General features: G+C 43.8%; 1 protein-coding gene across 4 annotated transcripts in view; it reads right to left on the bottom strand.

Moving 5' to 3' along the window:
- LOC147463473 (uncharacterized) overlaps positions 1-22,913 on the bottom strand; it is a 126,744-nt gene that overhangs the window by 23,891 nt on the left and 79,940 nt on the right. The window contains exons 4-7 of one of the 4 annotated variants that reach the window (XM_086489062.1): positions 10,000-10,041; positions 9,771-9,900; positions 9,561-9,662; positions 588-723 (exon numbers count right to left, since the gene is read on the bottom strand). In XM_086489062.1, the coding sequence (XP_086345188.1) occupies positions 665-723; positions 9,561-9,662; positions 9,771-9,900; positions 10,000-10,041 (333 nt within the window). In that variant the 3' untranslated portion in view covers positions 588-664. Of the gene's footprint in view, positions 1-587; positions 724-8,792; positions 9,258-9,560; positions 9,663-9,770; positions 9,901-9,999; positions 10,042-22,913 lie in introns of those variants that run through there. The other 3 variants (XM_086489067.1, XM_086489043.1, XM_086489053.1) reach the window with 3 other exon arrangements.

The following is a 22,913-nucleotide window of genomic DNA, read 5'->3' as shown; positions in this document are numbered from 1 at the left end:
CCTTTTGTAGCCTTTGGAGCCCTATGTTTTTCAAGGCAATTGACTTTCTAAGCTTTGTTTAGGTTTAAAAAGCACAAAAGCAAGAGGCCTAGTGCCTTTAAATATGTGCCTTGGGGGAGCCTCACTCATGCAATTGATGGACAAGTGCTCCTCCAAATAGTTGGTATCCGTGAGGATGAATATGAAAGACATACCTTAAGGGTCACCTAGTAAGGGGCCAGTGCATCTAGGAGTGGAACTCTGCAACTGTGTCTTGTCTTAAGAGTGAAGTTCCCTTTAAATTGTTGGAGTGCTTAAAGTGTTGCAGATTTGTTCCAGTTGTGTTAAAGACTGTTCTAGTTGTTATTTTCTGTCGGTACAGTCACCTTTTCGTGTAAATTGGCATCAATGCATCAGTTGTTTGCTTTTCCAGCAAGCAAACCAGTCTTAGACAAGTTTAAAATTCAAGGCTATAGACTGTAAGAATATTTACAATTTCTCATCAACGGGATTTTCTTTCAAGGCACCCTTGGCAAAATTTGCCCTTTTAACAGAATTCGCAAGAATTCTTGAATTTCATGATAGCTCCAGTTATATCTTTAGTGTTACCCCCACCGGCACATGACAGTTCAAGAGCTCCAACTCATCATCCAAGAAATTTTGCTATTCCATTTGGTGGTGTTTTTCAATAGATGGTTGCAAGACATCCACATCCAATTGCACCACCTCTGCCCCTGGCACCTCCTGTGATTCACAATTAGAGCCCTTATGCTTTAAATGACTACAATCAAAGATTCTAGGATGTGTATCTGTCAGTTTCTTTCTCTAAAAATCTAACTCTGGAGGATCAATGTGACAGATACATTGTTGAATACATTGTTGAATTGCCTTCACGATTCCAAGAGTGTTTTCCTTTCCAAACAAGTAAGCACTATGCAAGGAATCATGGACCATGACAAAACCGGCTATGAGCTTATGAAAATAACCTTAATTTTGAGCCTGAAAAGACCCAATAACCAGAAGGTGCAGTGATAAGGGAACAATGTGTGAGAGAGAGAGAGAGAGAGAGAGAGAGAGAGAGAGAGAGAGAGAGAGAGAGAGAGAGAGAGAATGGCACGAGCCCTATGGGATACGAACTCTGCTAACAAGAGAGTACAAGGCTCTTGAACACTGCGAGAATGAGCGGGCCCCTCTTGCTGTATAGGGACCTGATTGAAATGCTCGACTCATACCAAAAACCCCACAACCCATAAAATGCCCAGGGGAAAAAGTTGCAAAAACATGACGCCCAACAAAAGGCCTAGAAGTGGCCGGCCAACCAAACTCTACAAAAAGTCCCCTTCATGCCTAGAATCTGGAAAAGCCTCACTAGGACAGGCACAACCACAAAGAAGCCCTCACTCCCACAAGATGACCTCCAAAACTCGTAGCATCCCCTCTTAGATCCTGGGTACAACAAGACTGGGGATTTGGGGACTTCAAGTGAAGGAGGAGTCTACAATTCTATTCCACCATTGTATCAAGCACACCTCTTTATGGAGTACCGCAAGGCCTATGATAGAAAATCCTATCCAACGATGGCAACAGGTGCTAGCAACTGTCATCAGTGTCCGCCAAGCTCTAGAAACTTGTGTCATGTCCACATCCTTCTCGAGTTGTGGCCAATAAAAGTAGCTCTCAACATCCTGGAAACCTTTTCTTGATGGTAACCTTCTTGAGAGACCTGTAATCGATACACATCCTCCAACGTCTGTTGTTCTACTGAACAAGCAATATCGGAAAACAAAAAGGTGAGGTATTGTGTTAGATCGAACCCTTTTCCAAGAGGTCCTATCCTTGGCTCATGATCTCTTCGAGTTGAGCATGGCTCACTCAGTGTAAGAGGGTTGGTTTGGACGAATACTGCTAGGGATTCAATTCTATGGTGTTATCCTTTGGTCTTTCCAGCGGTGACTTGCTAGGCAAACCTTCTGAGAAACAATCGGCGTGAGCTCGTACAAAACTTTGCCCCTCTGACTCTAAATCTGACAAATTGGACTCGTTATCTTCATCCACATAGTAATTGCTCACATTTTAGCACCCATCATCAATATTTAAATTACTAGTAAAGCGGCGCCGCCTCCGGCGGCGGCATGGCCCCTCTTTCCCTCACTTGCCCCCACCCGACCCCCCTCCCCGCCTTCCAAGATCCCAGCCCACATCAAAGCATGTGAGAGAGGAACCATGCAAGGTGGTTGGCAAGGCAGCAGTACAATGGCTTAGGTCGTGCAGGTGTCGTAGATATGCGGTGGTATAGGGGAAAGAGGTATGGTGTTTGATCACGGTGGAAAGCTAGGAGGTGGTGATCTCTCTCTCTCTCTCTCTCTCTCTCTCTCTCTCTCTCTCTCTCTCTCTCTCTCTCTCTCTCTCTCACACACACACACACACGGCCATAGCCACCCAAGCCAGGGGGAGGCCGCTCTGCCTATCATAATTGATCTTCCTGCCAATGCTTGTACGTTGACCCCTCTCAACTGCAGTTCCCTAGTATGGCTGGCCGCCTTTGGCGGCCTCTCTCTCTCTCTCTCTCTCTCTCTCTCTCTCTCTCTCTCTCTCTCTCTCTCTCTCTCTCTCTCTCTCTCTCTCTCTCAGCGCTCTTACTGCAGCTAGTGTAAGCCCCTGCGTCATCACATCTAGCACCCATGCAGGCTTCTGCAGCTTTCGCCTCCTCCTCCTGCGTAGTGCGAAGAACTCCTCCTCCCCATAGTTTGTCTTGTGGCACCAGCTTCTCCTCGAACGAAATAGAGGTGTGTTATATGCAGCCCACAACTTGAGGTGTCCATGTGATCTCATTTAGCTGAGAGCTTTCCATCCGTATGGTTGTGGATAGAAATAGGCCACCACCATGGGCATGGTATGTGGGTGTGTATAGATGAACAGCCTCTTTCTTCTCTAGCAAGAGTTTAGCAACTTTGGAACTTTTTGGCTTGAAACCCGACTTAGACATATATTGTCTTGCAATGCCAGGCTGTTGTTTCGGATGCCTACATGTGATTTGGGCTGCAACCCATGGAAATAGAAGTGCATCCACAGCTTGAGGTGTCCACCCACAGCTCGAGGCTGCAAGAGAGAGCAGGTGTTGACGGCGTTGTCCGTAGACCAAGGCTCCTTGCCAGCTCGATCGTGTGCGGCGGTGCGCTGCTAGAGGCCATCCAAATGCGCCTAGTTGTTTGCCGTGTTTGCGAGCAAATGAAGGGATGGAGGAAGAGTGGTATTGAGCATTTGTTGCCACATAGCAACCCACTCGTCCTTTTTAGAAAGCATCCAATCCAAAATCCGCATTTGGGACTTCGAAACTCCGAGGGTCCATGCATGATTCCGGATCCCCTGTTGGAGCTAGCACTTAAGGTGAAAGGCATGTTCTCTCTCTCTCTCTCTCTCTCTCTCTCTCTCTCTCTCTCTCTCTCTCTCTCTCTCTCTCTCTCTCTCTCTCTCTCTCTCTCTCTCTCACACACACACAATTCCATCTTCAATGATATGCCTTGAGTTTAAAAAATTCCATTCTCTCTCTTTATCTTTGTGCATGCTCTTGCATAGTCGCATTCCTAATAACCTACAAAATAATCTTAACAGACCTGTGTGTATTCACGTGCACTTGTACACACACTCTAGTATGGTTGCTTCATTGATTATGTGCAAAATAACATTGCCATAGACTTAATTGGGCAGAGGGTGAGGGTGTACGAGCAAAGGGCCAGGCCGGTTTTAGGAGGGGTTTCTCCACTCTTGATCATATTCTGACACTCAGAGCCATCATTGAGGAAGGCAGGTCACATGGGAGACGGATTTATTGTAGCTTTGTGGATTTCTGCAAAGCATTTGACATGGTACCGAGAGCTCCATTGATGCGCAGACTGCAGGAGATGGGGGTGCCCATAGTGTTGATTTGGGGGATTATGGCTCTATACAGATCAGTGATGGGACATGTACGCACCCCGGAGGGGAAATCTGATTTAGTTCACTCCACCATTGGGGTGAAACAGGGTTGCCCATTGTCTGCTACTCTATTTGGTATGTATGTTGATGAGGTGTCTGATTACATTGACAAAGAGGGTGATAGAGGTGCCCAGCTGGCAGGGACGTGGATCCCATTGTTGTTATATGCTGATGATATTGTGTTGATCTCTGACTCACCAGAGGGTATGAAACGACAGTTGGATGCATTACACAGTTTTGCAGAGAATAGTGGATTGTCTGTAAACCTTGGTAAAACCAAGGTTATGGTGTTTAACACCACACCACAGTGGATCAGGAGATCAGCACCGACTTTCACATATGGTCAGGAGATTGTAGAGTATACAGATGCATACACTTACCTGGGGGTTGTCTTCACTGGGCCGAGGTTTTCTTTGGGGAGAGCAGCATATACTAGACTGACTAGAGCTTTTGCGGCCTTGGGAGGCTTGGAGAGAATGTGTTCGCAGGTTCAGTTCCAGGAACCTCGGACAAAGTTATGGCTCTTTGATACTTTAGTAGCCTCAGCTATGTTGTATGCGGTGCAGATATGGGGACCTTCTGTAGGCCAAGATGGTTGGAGACGTATGGAGAGGCCCTTGGTATCTATGATCTCTCGACTGATCAGAGCCAAGGCCTCCATACCCCACACTATCATTCGAGCAGAGCTAGCTGCCTCTCCTATGGAGATTGAGGCGCTTACCAGATCAGTCTCCTTTGTGCACATCTTGTGGGATACTACTAGAGCCAGATATGCTAGACTGGCCCTTGAGTCTTCTAGACAGTTAGCTCTTTAGAGGGACACTTCATGCTGGTATGCAAAGATGACATCATGGTTTCAGATGCATGGCTTCACCATGGACAGGCTGCTCCCTTTCCAGTACTCTCTTCAAACACCCTCGATGTCTCTTACATGGGTGGAGATTACTAGACTCATTCGTCAGGACCTGATCCAGCTGGATACCAGGAGGACATGGATAAAGCTGCCCACAGGAGTTGGGCACGAAGATGGCTTTCTATAGAGAGCATCTTCTCCACCTCACAAGAGATGGTTTTGTGATTCGACCCAGCTACATGGATACACATGTCTCATGGTTTGCGGTGTGCCATTGGTCAGATACGCACATCCTCACAACAGCTAGAGATTGAGACTGGCAAATTCAGAGGGATACCAGCAGACAGCAGGATATGCCGCTTATGCCAGCTAGAGCTAGAGACAGAGCTACATTACATATGTCATTGCACAGTGTACTATGAGATTCGGGGCCGTTTCCACTGCTTATTCAGAGAGGGTTTCGGTCCTTTCTCTAGGGTCATGAGTTATGAGGATCAGAGATGTCTTGGGCTATATCTACTTGAGTTACACAGATATAGACACTTTATTGGGGAGAGCTAGAGAGAGACAGTCCCAGAGACGGATTACAGATTTCTTTTCACTAGATATGGGACAGCCAGAGGAGCAGCCATCACTGTAGAGCTCGACCCACACTCATTCGACCACTACCGGCACTCTCATCGACCGAGCTACCGGAGCTACGGAAATCTAGACGGCCACGATTGAGGAGAGGGACTACATAGCATCCAGACGGCCATGATTGAGGAGAGGGACTACAACAGAGGATTCGAGCCATACTCTCTTGACATCCAGAGTGCAGATGAGGATGGATTCTAGTAATAGTAGTATTTTGTTCTAGTCTTTTTGTACCCAGACATGGTATCAGATTCACAATTTTGTAACAATTTGGTCTCATAGGTCATTTTGGCCTTTTGAAGACGTTAATATAACATTTCATTTCTCTCTCTCTTCTCTTTTTTTATCATTTTATTTTATAATTGAAACTGATATTCATCTCATTTCCATTGCCATACCATATACTTGTACAACTGTGTAGCAGCCTCATGTTAGCTTCTATTCTATCTCATTTCACCATCGCTACTTTCTTAATGCAAATGCACAGATTTACACCATGACTTTCACTTCTTTTCTACAAAGTCGTATACATAGCTCCCATTGTCACTTCTTGCAGTGGGTTCAAAGTTCTCAGCCGATGGATCAGTGCATCCCTCGGCAACGAGTAAGCTAACTTGCTGGGCAGCTTTATCGTAGAATGAGCCCCGCCAATTAAACTCTTCACATTCTCTTGCTCCATTACCAATATGTGCCCACACTCTAGAAGCTTATCCACAGTCTCTTGGGATGGTTTCCCACGACATTAAAATACTCTTCTTCTTCTTCTTCTTCTCTCTCTCTCTCTCTCTCTCTCTCTCTCTCTCTCTCTCTCTCTCTCTCTCTCTCTCTCTCTCTCTCTCTCTCTCTCTCTCATCGTCTAGAGTGCAAATGAAGATGGATCTCTACTCCCCTCCCATATTGTCTTCACATTGTACTGCTTAGTTTAGGATCCCGTAGTATTTATATTTTGTTATCCTAGTGTAACTTATTTTGTTAATCTGACTTTGTATCAGATACACCGCATTGTAACTTTCTGGTCTCATAGGTCACTTTGGCCTTTTGAAGACGTTAATATAACATTTCATTTCATCTCTCTCTCTCTCTCTCTCTCTCTCTCTCTCTCTCTCTCTCTCTCTCTCTCTCTCTCTCTCTCTCTCTCTCTCTCTCTCTCCGTCTCCGTCTCCGTCCAGTCAATGCCCTTCAATTGGCCCAACCGGATTTTTGCTACTCCTTTCTCCTGACCGCTACTGCCACCATGGACCTCAAGTCTACTATACTCAGCTTGAACACCGGGTGCAGCTCCCACACTGCTGAATATCATCATTATCGCGTCTTCTTGTTCCCTGCGCATGTGTATGATTTGCGACTCCCACACTGGGTTGGAGGGCACGAGGTCGTGCAGGAGCCGTACTACCGATGCTAAGATTGGTGTGTGTGTGTGTGTGTGTGTGTGTGTGTGTGTGTGTGTGTGTGGGGGGGGGGGGGGGGGGGGGGAAGGGAGAGAGAGAGAGAGAGAGAGAAATGAAATGAAATGATATACTAACGTCTTCAAAAGGCCAAAATGACCTATAAGACCAAGCCGTTACAACATAGTAAATCTGATACCATGTCCGGAATCAAAAAGAACTGAAACAAAATACAATGTGTAGTACAATGAAAAAGAGAGAGAGGTGTGATGAGGAATTTGTGTTCCTACCTTGCTGCAGGCTTTCATGCGGCTATCCTTGTAGAAGCGCCTCTTCCACTTGAGAAGCCATTGTCTCTGCATCTGCAAGCCACCTACCATCGCCACTCCGTTCTAGCCTGCAACTTTCATGCCACAGAGAGAGAGAGAGAGAGAGAGAGAGAGAGAGAGAGAGAGAGAGCAGTTTTAAACGGTTGTCTCCCCTAAATGTTCAAGGTGAGCGAGAGAGCGTGATTGTAAGTCCATTCACAGAGGCCGCCTCTCTCTCTCTCTCTCTCTCTCTCTCTCTCTCTCTCTCTCTCTCTCTCTCTCTCTCTCTCTCTCTCTCTCTCTCTCTCTCTCTCTCGTGCGCTCTATCTCTTTTGTTGTGCGATCACTGTGCAGTTGGAGGTGCAGGTTACACCAGCCGGCCGGATCAAGGAGAAACTGCCACGTGTCAGGGGGGGTTGGGGGGGGGGTTAACAGAATCCCTTCCCCTTTTATAATAGTATAGATGGATATAAATAGATGCATGTATTGCACAATAGTATCAAAAAAAAGTAAGTATATACAAAGAGAAAGCTTCACTATCATATTTCAAAGGAAACCAACATGGGAGTCTTTCCTCGTCTTTTATCCTATACATACATAGAGCCGCATAACAAATGTGCATCTATGTGTGTGTGACGGCTATTAATGAGCAAGGTAAATGATGAGGTTCCCCATAATAGCGTTCGTCGCACGGTAAAACAACATCATAAAGAAAGCGAGATGAGTTCTGTGGGGGACCTGATGCCAAAAATTTGAATAATACAACCAGAGTGGTCTATTGCTCGCAATAGACCCCGTTGATAATGAAGCTGTAGAGCGATGCCTCGATCAAGTGTATGTGATGGCATGTGGAGAGACACCCTTGCTTCGCATCCGCCAAAAACAGCCTTGAGCTTCTTGACCTTGCCATATTCTGCAATCAGTGCATTCCAAGAGACGACATCAAGCACTTTTTGCGCTTTATGAAGTGCTTCAACACATTTGGCATACATGTCGACCAAGGCAGTGCCAAGCATGACGTTTTCTTTCAACAACCCTTGACTAACAATATCATTGTGAATTCTTTTTCCCATATCAGCATCTTGTGTAATGCCACATGCCTTCAAGGCGCAAGTGTACGTGATTGCATTTGGAATGCACTGATTGCAGAATATGGCAAGGTCAAGAAGCTCCTCAAGCACTTTTTGCGCTTTATGAAGTGCTTCAACACATTTGGCATACATGTCGACCAAGGCAATGCCAAGCATGACATTTTCTTTCAACAACCCTTGACTAACAATATCATTGTGAATTCTTTTGCCCATATCAGCATCTTGTGTAATGCCACATGCCCTCAAGGCGCAAGTGTACGTGATTGCATTTGGAGAGATGCCCTCTCTCTGCATCTGCTGAAAATAGCCAGATCTTCCTAACCCTTCGCTTTGCATCCACTGAAAATAGCTCAAAGCTTTTTGGCCATGACCAAGTTGGGCATATCCCGCAATCAGTGCATTAAGAGACGGCATCCCGGACAGGAAGTTCCTCAAGCATTTGGAGAGATGCCCTCTCTCTGCATCTGCCAGCCTTGGGTTTGTAGAGCTTCAAGAAATTTCAATGCCTGATTTTCGGATGCAATCACTCAGGTTAGAGGCCTCTGCAAATTTACGGCCCAACCGAATGCCCTGCATTACGTCGCATGTTCACATGGTCCTCTGTATAAGCAGGGGTTGTGGCATTACTGATGTCCGGATGCAATCACTCCGGTTACAGGCTCCTCGATAGCATTTGGAGCATCTGAGTACAACCAAGCTGCATTCAACTATGTTGAACCACTCATGCGGCAATGTATTGGACATGACTGCCTCCATACTGCCTAAGAGGCTTCAAGGGCATGCAACGTGTTTGGCGCATTTTATTCAACATTCTGGAGGCTTGCAGCTGAGCATGAAGATCATTGAAGGCTTGCAAGGCCTCTGCGAAGTTACGGCTCCTTGCATCAGCACCCTGCGCTTTTGAGCACCCAATCGAATGCCCTGCATTACATGGTCCTCTGTATAATCAGGGGTCGTGGCATGAATGCGTGTTTTGTTTGGCGCCGTGATGGATGTTCTACGATGGAAGCTTTGGATGAAAGGCGTAAGCCTGCATTCAAAACTGAAGCAGGGTAGCTGCGGCTTTGCATAAAAATCAGGGCGAAGGGGACTGGCACATGCCATATTTTGAGATAAAGGGTTCTAAAACAGCGGCACCTCTCTCTCTCTCTCTCTCTCTCTCTCTCTCTCTCTCTCACAAGGGAAGAGGGCCGGAATCTCTTCCCCCATTATAATAGTATACATCAAAATCAGATTACCTTTGCAAACTAAAGATATAGCTCTTGGCTTGAAATAGCGCTTGACTTCATTATCTTGACAAAAAGGAATGACAAAATAAAACAGAAAAAGGTACCTAGTCTTGGGACTGTATGGTTTCCTTCATGTCTAATTATGATAGGGTTTTCGAAAACTTTTGCAAGGGCTTCATTTCTAAAATTGCGTTCATCTTTTGCACCTGGATTTCAGAATCAGAAACCAAACAATCAAAACATATGTGTGAAGCTCAAACATAATGACATCAAGAGACTATTCGGACCATAACCCTCCAATATTGAATGCTCACCTATGATGTGAATTGAGGGACAAGTAACAATGGCAGGATAAGTTCTATTCTTGAGATTGGGTTCTTCAAACATTCCACCAGCAACAATCACAACAAATTTAATCAGTGGATGGCAAGTGAGAGCAAGGCCCTGTCCATTTCAAAAACATATCCGATGATGACACAAAATAAGTGTTATGGGTGGTAACAATGGTCCAAATGAAAAATGATCAGCGTGCAAAAAGAAAACCTTTTGCTGCATTGCAACAAGTGCTGCACAGATACAAGCTCCCTGTACAAAAAAGACATGCAATTACAACCCTGAAATGCTTACATTAATTAACACATTCCACCAGGATAGAGTGTTCAAAATACATTCCCAAGTTTGATGTATAAACAAAGCACTAAACTAACTAGTATAGCAACGTGGACCAGAATGTTATCAGAAGCTATTATTAGCCTCCCTCAGAACAATACCAATCTCTGCAACCCAGCCTTCACAGTAACCATGAAAGACCGTAGGAAGAAAATAGCAAAAAACTGTTTTAACAGCGTCTTGCATCATAAAGATGGACTAAAGGCCCCTCGGTGAAAATGTGTATAGATGTGTGTGTGTGTGTGTGTGTGTGTGTGTGTGTGTGTGTGTGTGGCTATGATTTGGGCCAAAATTATTTCACAGGTGGTCTTTCTCTTGTATGCTCATAGCAATTCTGTAGGTGTTCTCTCACAAGTCTGTGGGCTCTGGGACGTTTAGTCAGACAAGGGTGTCCCCTTAGTGCTTTGTTTTACGAAAATGCTTCTCACCCCTTGTTGCATCTTGAGGCTCACTTCCTCTGGCCGCTTGCATAGTCTGGCTCTACCTTCTAAGAAACAATTTATAGGACAAGCCTATGTTGATGACTCTTTTTTCATGCTAGGAACCATAAGGAGGATGTACAACACATTATGTATGCTCTTCATTTATTTGGTTTGGCAGCTGGACTGCACGTCAATTTTCCTAAATCCAATTTTTCATGCTAGGAACCATAAGGAGGATGTACAACACATTATGTATGCTCTTCATTTATTTGGTTTGGCAGCTGGACTGCATGTCAATTTTCCTAAATCCAAGTTACTGCCTCTGAATGAATTTGATTGGCACAAGCTTCTATGGCAGGGGAGATTGTTCCTCCTCAGATCATAGTACGTCATCTGAGATATTGGTTTGTCCAAAGATTGCACTTAAAGCTCAGCTATTGGAAATCAACCTGGCAATTGCATGTGCGTCTCAGAATTGTCCAATGCATTATGATGGCTTACGTGCAGTTCTATTTACCGCTTTTTATCTTGGCCTCATTGGTGCCTCGAGTCTCTTATGTTTTGCATGTTGGAGCATTTTTGGTGCACATCCTCCCACAAGAAGGGGTAGCAGTTTTTATCCATGGATAAGTTATGCACACCTAAGGGATTGGGAGGGACATTTTGGATCTATGTCAACATGTTCTGGCCCGGAAAGCTATGCCTGTTGACCCGGAAAGCTATGCTCCCATCTGTTTTGGTGGAACGGAAACAACCCTCGACAGTCATGGTTTTACATTTATGCGGTGGTATTGTCACGCCTTCTTTTGGTCACTCGCACCCCTCACATTGGAATGTCATCTCTGGGCACTTTGATGGCCATTCGCTTCGTCCCTTGTTGCTGATTGGAAGGCTATTACCTCGTACTTGTCCTGGCATGGTCGCCAGCCCGCTCAAGGTAACTCGCTCCGGCTGGACAGCATTCTCCGGAGTAAAGCGTTATCTCTCACTTTAATTCAGTTCTCTCCTTGACAAGCATACTTTCTTTCACAAAAAGGGGTTTGTCACGTTGATCAAGTGGTGGATGACTCGGGGTAGGTTCTCTCCTTTCCTGTTGTTGCTCTTCATTATGAGTTGAGACCTCATTATCGACATTTGTAACAGCACATTCAGCAGTTGCTTGCTGATGTTTCCCCAGTGCCTTCATTACTTAGGAATTCTCGGCTTTCCGATTAGCACCTCGCCCCTACTAGGTTGGGTTGCATATCAGTTGGGTTAGGTTATGCTTTGTTGCAGCCTGATACTGATAGCCGTTTTTTAGGCTCTCTGTGATTGTCATAGTGAGTTACTCTACCCTACCAAATTCACCCAAACGCTATGGTTACCCTCACCCTTTCACTGTATATAGGTGCGTGTGAGTTAGGGGACTTTTCCCATATCTCCTTACTGAAATAAAAAACCCTCAATTAGCTAGGCATTGGGCTAGTTGAGCCAAAAAAAATAAAATAAATAAAAAATATAAGTATATTATGGCCCATGCGTATGTAAATATTTCTTTGTATATAGGGTCTAAATAAAAGATTTTTTCATAATTATTTTGGTATTTATTTAAATATTTCTACCTAGGTGTGTGTTATTTATGCTCTGTACATTGCCTCACCATTACCACAATTTTTCTTACCATTTTTCATACTCTTTATTCCATATAGAAATATTTTCATGTAAGCTTCTCTTATATTTGGTGTAACTCCACCCCAACAAAAATCCAAAAAAACTAGTTTTATTTATATGTATATTTTTTCACTATTGTGATTTTTCCCTTCCTACATCTATTTTGTTTTTTTTCTAAAAAATTAGAGCACCAAAAATATTTATCTTTTTATGGTAGCCTCATAATGAGAGAGATTTCTTTTGACCCCTTTATATTTTTTCCACTTATATTATTTATATTTGACATGTACATATTTTTTAGACCCCTCAATATTTGATTTTCTTAGTTGTACTATTCACTTATATCATGATCTCAACAATATCTTCAATTATAGACCTACCAAATAAGGTCAAGGGTAGGTGGCATGCATACATGCACTATGGAGAGCTCACTCTTGGAGGTATTCAAAAGAATCATCCAAAGAAGGACCCCACAAGGACCTTGTGCAGTGGAAAAAAACGGTCGGTTTTGCTGAATTTTTAAAGTTCACTTGCTCTCCGAATTTGAAAAGGTGATACAAACAAAAGTTGTAGCTCGTGGGCTGAACTTTTGCCTCAAATTTTTTCATATTTTTTTGAGCTACGAGCTGTGAGCTATGATTTTATTAGTGGACCCCAGTTTTCCTATACTATGCAGCCACACTCTCTCTTCCACTTTATCATTTTCCTCTTTCACACACACTTCTCCACTCATCATCCCCACCTCTCTCACCACTCCTCTCTGCACCCTACTCACCTTCTCCTCAACCTTGAAGAATAAGAGAAACCATGGTGAACTCATACCTCCCACACACAATTCCATTCCAAAATTGACCACCTAGTCTCATTTTTCCTCCTCCAAATTACCCATATCTATAAAAAAAACCACAAAATTCAGCCTCTTCTCTTAAAAGACAGCATCATGGTGGTTGATTACTCAGCTTCAATTACCTTGTCTCTCAAGGAAGGTCAAGAGTGGAGAAAAAATGTACCGTCAAAGCTAGTGGACCGTCAACAAGCGTCAAAATTGGCCCTACTCAAAACACTTGGAGCATCAACCTTGTAAGAAATCCACCTTTTCTTACCTCTTAAGAGTTTTTCTTCTTTATTTGTATCCTACATGGATACTCCCATTGTAAATATCCAATTCCATTTGTAAATTAATACTAACTCTACTAACACTAACCCACTATGAAAAGTCCTATCACCTCCATTTCTCTCCTCTCTCTTTCCCCACCAACTTCTTGATAATTCCAAGCAAAAGAAATTAGATAAATTGCTGAAAATCTAACCCAACCATGGTTAGAGGAGTAACCCTAGCCTTCAAAATTGCTATAAAAGGAGGGTGTAGGTAGCACAAAAAGGGAGGAGCCATAAGCAAGAGCACTATGCTATAGCTTGAGAAGCCAAGCTCAACCTCTCTAGAAAGAGCTCTTGAGTGGAAGCTCATTGTCTTATGCATGTGCATGTGTTGTAATAGGGGATTAGCAAGGGAACTCTATGCCATTTGTAAGAGAGAGAGTGTTCATTCAATTGAGAGTAGGAAATCTATCATTTCTCCTACTAGTGTAAGCCCAACATTTGCTGAATCAAGGAGGGTGGATTTGGACTAAGCTTGGATACTTTGTCTCCCTTCCAACGTGAAGTAATGGACAACAATGATGCGTAAGTGTCTTGGTGTTTTTTGTTAAGTTCTTGATAGCTTGTCTCTGGTGTTGTCATCAATCTAGCCATAAATCCCACATACTGTAAGAGAGCGACAGGGTGGAGAGGACTCCCCTGGCCTTAAGACAGTGATTGGGGTGGTTTTTTCTTGTGATGCGTTGTGGTGAAATTTACGCAAGCTATGTTGAACAAATACTAATCTCACTTTGATTTGTCATGACAGATTTGTAAGAAGGTATTAATGCAACAAACACCCTCTCCCCCTTTTTCTCTCTTTCTTACATATATATATTTATGTTTGCTTGATCATTAACGATACACTTCAAAGCAGCCCGAGCACCATCTCTCTCTCTCTCTCTCTCTCTCTCTCTCTCTCTCTCTCTCTCTCTCTCTCTCTCTCTCTCTCGTATTTTAGTGTGTGAGAGTATTCCATTGGTGTTAGGGTTAGTGTAAATTCCTTGCTTGTTTGTGGGTTGCTCTAACGATTCTCCTCTTTTGCGTCCTAGTTCGCTCTTAAACTAGGTGGTGCCCCTTATGTAGTTGGGATTTGGCTGGGGGTTTGTTGTTTTGGTTTGTGTTGTGTTGTGCCCCAGCCCCATTGAGCAGCACGAGAGCCTTGAGGGGTGTCTAGAGGTTGCTCTTCTTGTTGCCCGCCCCGGACCGCCTCAAATTGGTGCCTCCACTGAGGACGGCTTGTGTATTTTTGTGTAGAATCAACCTTTAGCATAGTCAAGTAGTTTGCATGAATCACGAAAATTTGTATGATCTCTTCATTCCCATTGCAAAGCAAAAGGTACACATAATTGTTAGTACTAAGTTGCAATTTCAACGTGTCATTCGTAGAATTTTAGGTCCTCTTAGGTTGGCCGAGATAAACGCTTCAGTAAATCCTTTTATTTTGCCTCTCATTAGGTACGACCTTAGTTTGAACGTCTATATTTTTGTTTTGTTTTAAGCATTAGGTCATGCATAGACCATGGATAATGGCCCAAGAATAGAGGTTTTCCCCTTCCATTTCACTCCACACATTAGAATAAACATTGCAATTAGTAGGAAAATCCATTTTCAACAACGTATGGTGTTCATGTTTGGTGCCCAAAGAGTAGGAGAAATTCTCGCATCACCAAACCCTGTCATCCTACCTCTTATTGATTATCATAGGTCGTTTGATGTGAATATCTTTATTTTGTTGTAGAATAGATTGCAAGCTAGAAAACATTATTGTGTAAATCCTTTTAAGAAAGAAAAACAAAAACGGGTGTCACTTTGAAATCAATTCAATGGAAAGCCAACGCCAAATGTCTGGATATCCTCTTTTCTTTAGAGAGCCTCGAGAGGATGCAGAATTATTTTTAGCAAATTTCAAGATGTCTTGCCGTATCAAGAGGATAGTAACCGATCAAGAACGTGTAGAAATGTTTGAGGTGGTCCTTAGGAAAGATGCTAGCACTTGGTTTGACTCTTTGCATGAGGAAGTTAAGGGGAATTACATAGAAGTTTTGAATCGTTTCAAGAAATACTTCTTTGATCCCCAAAACACTCAAAAATTATGGCAAGACATTGTTTCTTATAAGCAAAAAGACTTAGATGACTACTACTTGTACAAGCAAGAGTTTCTACGTCTTTGGGCTCTATGGATACGAAATGTTGCTAACCCTGGTGATGGTGCAGAATTTCTAAAGAAGGAGAGGTTCATAGCCGGACTCTTTCCTGACCTTAAGGTAAAAGTTGAGGCAGGTGCACCTGCTACCTTTGATGCAGCTGAAACTAGGGCTGCTGAGAAATATAGGAAACTCAAGTGCTTAAGGGGAGAGGTTCCAATAGAAGGTCTTAGACCCAAAGGTAAGTCACAAGCATCAACATCGAGGGAGCTTCCTGAGGTAACGACAGAAGTAATTGAGAAGTTAAACGAATCTTTAAACAGCCTGTCAATTCACCTTGCACAAGCTGTAGGTCCAAAGGGACAAGCAAAGAAGTCCGAAGAGCGAGATCCACGACCTAGGAGAGTCTTGCAATGTTGGAATTGCGGAGAGTCTAGACATGGGATGTATAATTATCCTTGGCCCCGTGGGGAGCCAGGGAGACCTAACTTGAATTACCCAGTGATGAATGCAGGTGAAGGAACTGGTCGACAACCAAGGCTTCTACAAAGACCAAATGGACCAAGACCACCTCCACAAGGGGTAGAAGGAGTTCCACCTTTGCCAGATCCAAATGTGCATGTGGTAGAGGTGACAAACTCAAATGAGGTTGACATCGAAGCAAATGGCATTAAGCGTGGCCGAGGAAAAGGTAAAGAGAAAGAGGGTGTCCCATCACAGAGTGACCATGGACAAGGCAAGAAGGCAAAGGAGACCAAGCAAGCTAAGAGGACTCGACGTCGTATCAATCTCCAAGACTTCCCTCTTGGACATGGTATGGCTCCATACAACCTGTTGGAAGACATGTGAGGTAAGGGTCCTGATATCTCATGGCCTCAGTTTCTTGCATTATGCCCACAAGTTAGGAGGGATTTAACAAAGGCAGTTAGCACTAGGAGAAAGGTAAAAGAGAGTTTTCCTGTTGTAAAAATTACACATGCTGAAATGAACGAGGATATTACACCTGTGCTAGATTGTTAATAAAAGGAAGATTGGTTAGGAAAGGTCTAGTGGATGGGGGTGCACAAATTTGCATCATGACAGAAGGGCTCATGCAAAGACTAGGCATGCACATCCATGAGACACCTGAAATCAAAGTGAAAATGGCAAACAATAGCAAGGCTAGGTGCGTAGGCATTTGTAAAAATGTTTTTGTGGAGGCCTTTGGCATTAAGAAGGCAGTGGATTTCTATGTCATGTCTACCAAGGGAAATGGTTACCCATTTATCCTAGGAAGACCATGGCTAATGAAAATGTGAGCTTTGCAGGAATGGGAGAGTGGAAAGCTAATTTGCAGGAATGACAATCACAAGAAGGTTGTCTTTGACATGAAGGAGCAACGCCAAGAGAAGCTCCATGAAGAATCATCTCGAAGTGAGACGGAAGAAGATTGAACTGAAAACACTTCAGAAGAAGAAAGTAGCGGCAGCATTACTGAAGAGGAGTCCTCCATTGAAGTCATGGGGGTAAGGTTTAAGCCAAACAACCAGGAGACCTCTTCTCGAGGTTTGGAAGAGGTAGGTTCCCAAGAGAACCAAAAGGTGGAAGATGAAGGAATGTTAGAAGGTATGTTGTCTACAACACTTACAAAGGATGAAAGAGAGGAGTTCAAATGTGTGCTAAGGAAATTTCCGAGGCTTTTTGCTAAAGACTACACCAATGTGCGTGGAGTAGATGTTGTTCAACACAAGATTGAGTTGAAGCCAGAGGCCACACCTAAAGCTCAGAAGCTACGAAGGCTAGGAGTTATAAAGGAACAGGCTCTACTCAAGGAGGTAAGAAAGCTTCTAGCAGCAGGTTTCATTTATCCAGTGGAGAATTCAGAGTGGGTCTCTCCTGTTGTTGTCACTCCTAAGAAAAATGGCAAGTGGAGGGTGTGTGTGGATTACCGTCCCCTCAATGAGGCAACAAAAAGAGATCACTTTCCCCTCCCATTCCAGGATGAGATACTAAATGAGGTAGCTGGTCATGAGAAGTACACTGTGTGCGATGGTTACTCAGGTTACTTTCAAATAGGGATTGCATTGGAGGATCAATTGAAAACAACCTTTATCACTCCTTGGGGTTGTTATGCTTTTAGAGTCATGCCATTTGGTCTGACAAATGCTCCTGCAACATTCCAACGTTTCATGAACATGGTGTTTCAAGCATTCTTTGGAAAGTCAATTAGGGTGTTCATTGATGATTTCTGCATTTATAGCTCAAAATCATTGCATCTACAAAGGGTAGAAGAAGGTTTAAAGAAGCTCTACGACATGGGAGGTCAACTCAACCCCGACAAGTGCCACATAGGTGAGGATGAAGTGATCTTGCTCGGTCACAAGGTTTCCTATAAAGGCATTGAGGTGGATCCTTCAAAGGCAAAGGCTCTTATTGAGCTCCCATCACCGAAGAGTCTTAAGGAGGTCATCTCTTTCATTCAGAAGGTGAAGTATATGTCACGCTTCATTCACTTAGCCTCGGAGTTGCTTCATCCTTTGCAAAAGTTGACACAACAAGTAGAATTTGCATGGTGTGATGAGCTTGAAGAGTATTTTTGTAACATTAAAGTCATTTTGTCAGAGCTACCAACACTCATGCCTCTTTGTTGGGAGTACACATTCTTTGTTAGCTCTAGTGTTGGAAGGGAAACAATTGGTGCTGTGTTGCTACAACAAGATCCCCACAGTACAAGGATGCGACCCATCTACTTTGCTAGTAGGGTCATGAATGCTTTGGAGAGAGACTACACAGAAGCAGAACTCATGATGCTTTCTCTCATGTTTGCGGTGAGAAAGTTTAGATCCTACCTACTACCAAAACCTTTTGTAATTCTCACTGCAGAAAATTTGTTCCCTTGGGTGTCATCTCAAATGAATCTTAGTACTAGGATCTCAAAGTGGATTATGGAGTTGCAAGAGTTTCAATACTCTTTCAAGGTAGAAGATAGTGTGCGTGCACAATTGGCAGGGATTCTCACTTATAGGGTGCATGAAAAGGAGATTAAGGTGCCTGAAGTAAAGACCCTACCATTGCCACCACCAAAAAGTATTCCTGATGCTTTTACCTTGTTCTTTGATGGAGCTTTTCGTCGAGCCACAGGAAAAGCAGGGGGAGGGCTAGTGTTGCTCAACCCAAGTGGAGAGGTGGTCATGAAAGAGAAGTTCAATCTACCAAGTTCAGCTAGCAACAATGAAGCAGAATACGACACACTAATTCATGGTTTGAAGATGTGCATTGCACAAGGGATACAACGCCTCATGGTAAAGGAAGATGCACTTCTCATTGTTAAACAGATTTTAGGTATTTAGGCATGCAAAAATGAAAGACTAAGGGCTAAAGTTCATACCATCCGTAGGCTATTTAATCAATTTGAGGAGGTGCAATTATATCATATTCCTAGGAAACAAAATGAAGATGCTGATTTACTTGCACAACAAGCCGTTGCATGTGTAAAGAAAGAAGTGCAGGTCATCATGGTGGCGGCTGCTGTGAAGCAACCGAGGTACCAGGGATTGGAGTCATTGGCTCCCATCATTGGCTACATTTTGGAGGGTGAGTTTCCACCAGACTTCACAAAAGCTCAGAAGAGGAGACTCATGAAGAAGGCAAGCGCATATCTCTTCCTAGAAGGCTCCCTCTATCAAAGAGGGAGGGATCAAGTATGCAGAAGAGTACCAACTATTGAGGAAATTCCAGCCATTCTAAAAGGTTTGCATGAAGAAGCATGTGGTGGTCATTTTGCCCAAGAATTAACTGTGAAGAAGATTTTGCTTGCGGGGTATGTTTGGCCAAGTCTGCATGTGGATGTCCAACATTGGTGTAAAAGTTGTCACAATTGTCAGGTAAATGGGAATAGAAGATTGGTTTATGGTCCAAGGCAAATCGTGCTTGCAAATGGACCGTTTGAAAAGTGAGGGATTGATGCTATGGGTCCTCTGCCTAGGACAAAAAATGGTAAACTCTACATTCTAGTGGCTGTAGACTATATGACTAGGTGGGTGGAAGCACAGAGTGTGGCAAAGGTAAATGAGAAGACAGTGAGCAAATTCGTCTACACTCACATTTGTTGTAGATTTGGCACACCTTTGGAGATTGTTTCTGATAATGGTCCAGGGTTTAGAAAGGGATTGCTCACAGAAGTCTGTGAAGAACTTCACATTCTACATCGTCACAGTACACCCTACTATCCCCAATCAAATGGTTTGGTAGAAAAAGCTAATGGTGTCATTACAGGCATCATTAGAAAGATGGTGAAAAACGACAAAGTTGTGGGATGACTTCTTGGATGGTGCCTTGTGGGCGTATCGAACCACATATAGGGAAGCCACGGAGTTCACACCATTTCACTTGGTCTATGGTCAAGAGGCTTTACAGCCAATTGAGCTAAACATTCCAACAATGCGACTTCATGGCAAATCAGCACAAGATGATCAAGAAGCATGGATGGATCGACTTCTTACCTTAGCTGAGCTTGAGTGGAAAAGAGAAGCAGCATACGAGTGCTATAAGAGGAAAGCCACACAGACAAAGGAGAAGCTTGACAAGAAACTGAAGGACAAAGGCCTCAATGAAGGAGATCTTGTGCTAAGGTATGACAATCGACTCGATAATCGTTTTGATGCCAAATTTGAAACAAGATGGCAAGGGCCATACATAGTCAAGAAGGCTTTCAATTCAAGTTACTATCAGCTTATGGACTTGAATGGTAAAGAGCACTCCAGGAAAGTAAACGGGTATCGCTTGAAGCCCTATTTGAGTCGCCTTCTACCAAAGGATCTACCAAAGATCTGTCAAAAGACAGGGTGGAGAGGACTCCCTTGGCCTTAAAACAGTGATTGGGGTGGTTTTTTCTTGTGATGCGTTGTGGTGAAATTTACGCAAGCTATGTTGAACAAATACTAATCTCACTTTGATTTGTCATGACAGATTTGTAAGAAGGTATTAATGCAACAAACACCCTCTCCCCCTTTTTCTCTCTTTCTTACATATATATATTTATGTTTGCTTGATCATTAACGATACACTTCAAAGCAGCCCGAGCACCATCTCTCTCTCTCTCTCTCTCTCTCTCTCTCTCTCTCTCTCTCTCTCTCTCTCTCTCGTGTTTTAGTGTGTGAGAGTATTCCATTGGTGTTAGGGTTAGTGTAAATTCCTTGCTTGTTTGTGGGTTGCTCTAACGATTCTCCTCTTTTGCGTCCTAGTTCGCTCTTAAACTAGGTGGTGCCCCTTGTGTAGTTGGGATTTGGCTGGGGGTTTGTTGTTTTGGTTTGTGTTGTGTTGTGCCCCAGCCCCATTGAGCAGCACGGGAGCCTTGAAGGGTGTCTAGAGGTTGCTCTTCTTGTTGCCCGCCCCGGACCGCCTCAATACATGGATTGTGTCTCACAAAAATTAGTTGTGGTCACTCTCCAAGTCGCAGTTGTGGTGGCAAAGAATGCTCTCTGGCATTTGGAAGAATCATCTACCTCTCAAAGAACGCATTTTCCTGGCGATGCATGGTGGGTGCTCTACCGGTTGGTACTTTGTTGCATGTGCAAGTATTGCCTCCTCGTTGTGTCCAATGTCATGTGGCTGACGCATTAGGCAAGTGTCCTTTGCTCTGCACCTTCGTTTCCCCTCCGGAATCTTTCACACACGGTTCTGAATTTTTGGAGTCCCCAAACCGCCACAGTCTCCGTTTGAGGTCTTCTTCAGTTGGGTCAGATTTTAGGTTATGTGGACCATATGACACCAACGTAACTCTCAGCCTAAGTTGCTTGTTTACGCCCGTACATTAAAAGATATAAGTATAATATGTCATTATATGTTGTATACCCGTATTATACGCGTCTATCCGTATAAACTATATTTCGATCTAACTATTGTATTAACATAAACAGTGTTTGCACAGGCGACACTTCGAACGAACTATCACTTGCACTTTTCACCTGCCTCTCTGACATTTTGTCTGCTGCACTTTCTCCTCGTATAGCCGCATCTCTTTCAGTTTGCAGGTAATTATTTTGCCAATTTTAAATATATATTTTATCTAACAATTTTGCCTTCAATTTTGTTGTGGCACATTGCTCGCACCTTAGGGTCACTTTACATGTTCAATTCCATCCCTGTTAGTGTTGACCTTCGCCTCACATTGTAGGGAGGTTAGGGGTTAGACACCCATCCTTGGCTGTGTCAACCTTCAGGTCACACTGCAAGGGGGTTAGAACTTAAAACGCTTCAATCCTGGCCGTTGCTGACCTTCGTGTCGCACTGCAGGGAGTGGCTTAGGGAATCTATCTAGATTGCTCACCCTTGATTGCTGCTGACCACCGCATCGCACTGCAAGGGGGGTTAGGCTTAATAGATTCCCCGTCTCTGGTAGTTGTTGACCATCGTGTCACACTGCAGAGAGGGGTTAGGTGCAATAGATTCCTCGCCCTGGCTGTTGCTGACCTTCGTGTCGCATTGCAGGAGTGGCTTACGGAATATAACTAGATTGCTCACCCCTGACTGCTACTGACCACCGCGTTGCACTCCGGGGGGTTAGGCTTAATAGATTCCCCGTCTCTGGTTGTTGCTAACCACCGTGTCGCATTGCAAGGAGGGGTTAGGTGCAATTGAATCCTCGCCCTCGCTGTTGCTAACCTTCGTGTTGCATTGCAAGGAGTGGCTTAGGGTATATAACTAGATTGCTCACCCTGGTTGTTGCTGACCTTCGTGTGCACTGCAAGGAGTGGCTTAGGGTATATAACTAGATTGCTCACCCTTGGCTGCTACTGACCACCGCGTCGCACTGCAAGGCGGGGGGGGTGGGTGGGTGGGTGTTAGGCTTAATAGATTCCCCTCTCTAGTAGTTCTTGACCACCACGTCGCACTTCAAAGAGGAGTTAGGTGTAATAGATTCCTCGCCCTGGCTGTTCCTGACCTTAGGGAGTGGCTTAAAATGTTATGGATTCCTCGTCCCTGGCTACTATTGACCACCACGTTGCACTTGAGAAAGAGGTTAGGATATTTTAGATTTCTCGTCTCTGACTGTTGCTGACCGCCACGTCGCACTGCAGAGGGAGGATTAGGATATTTTAGATTTCTTGTCTTTGACTGTTGCTAACCGTTGTGTCGCACTGCAGGGATGGTCTATGTCTAAGAGATATCTTGTTGCTGACCACCGCGTTACATAGGGGCTATAGGTCAAATAATTGCTCATCCCTGGCACTTACTGACCCATTCTCAAAAATTCAAAGGAGAATTATTGACGTTTTAGAATTGTGAATAAGCATATTCCATCATTAGTCGTTCTTTTATTTATGTACTTATAGCCATATTAACACATCTATATATTTTCTATAACTATTTTATCTAATTCTTCTTTTGTAAATTTTCAGCCATGGTAGAGACAGATATTACGACAGCATCGCAAGATCATTTGCAACGCTCT

Source organism: Adiantum capillus-veneris, chromosome 2 (genome assembly GCF_014529385.1).
Source record: "Adiantum capillus-veneris isolate H3 chromosome 2, ASM1452938v2, whole genome shotgun sequence".
In the NCBI taxonomy this organism is placed as follows: Eukaryota; Viridiplantae; Streptophyta; class Polypodiopsida; order Polypodiales; family Pteridaceae; genus Adiantum; species Adiantum capillus-veneris.
This window is presented reverse-complemented; position numbering and strand designations above follow the sequence as displayed.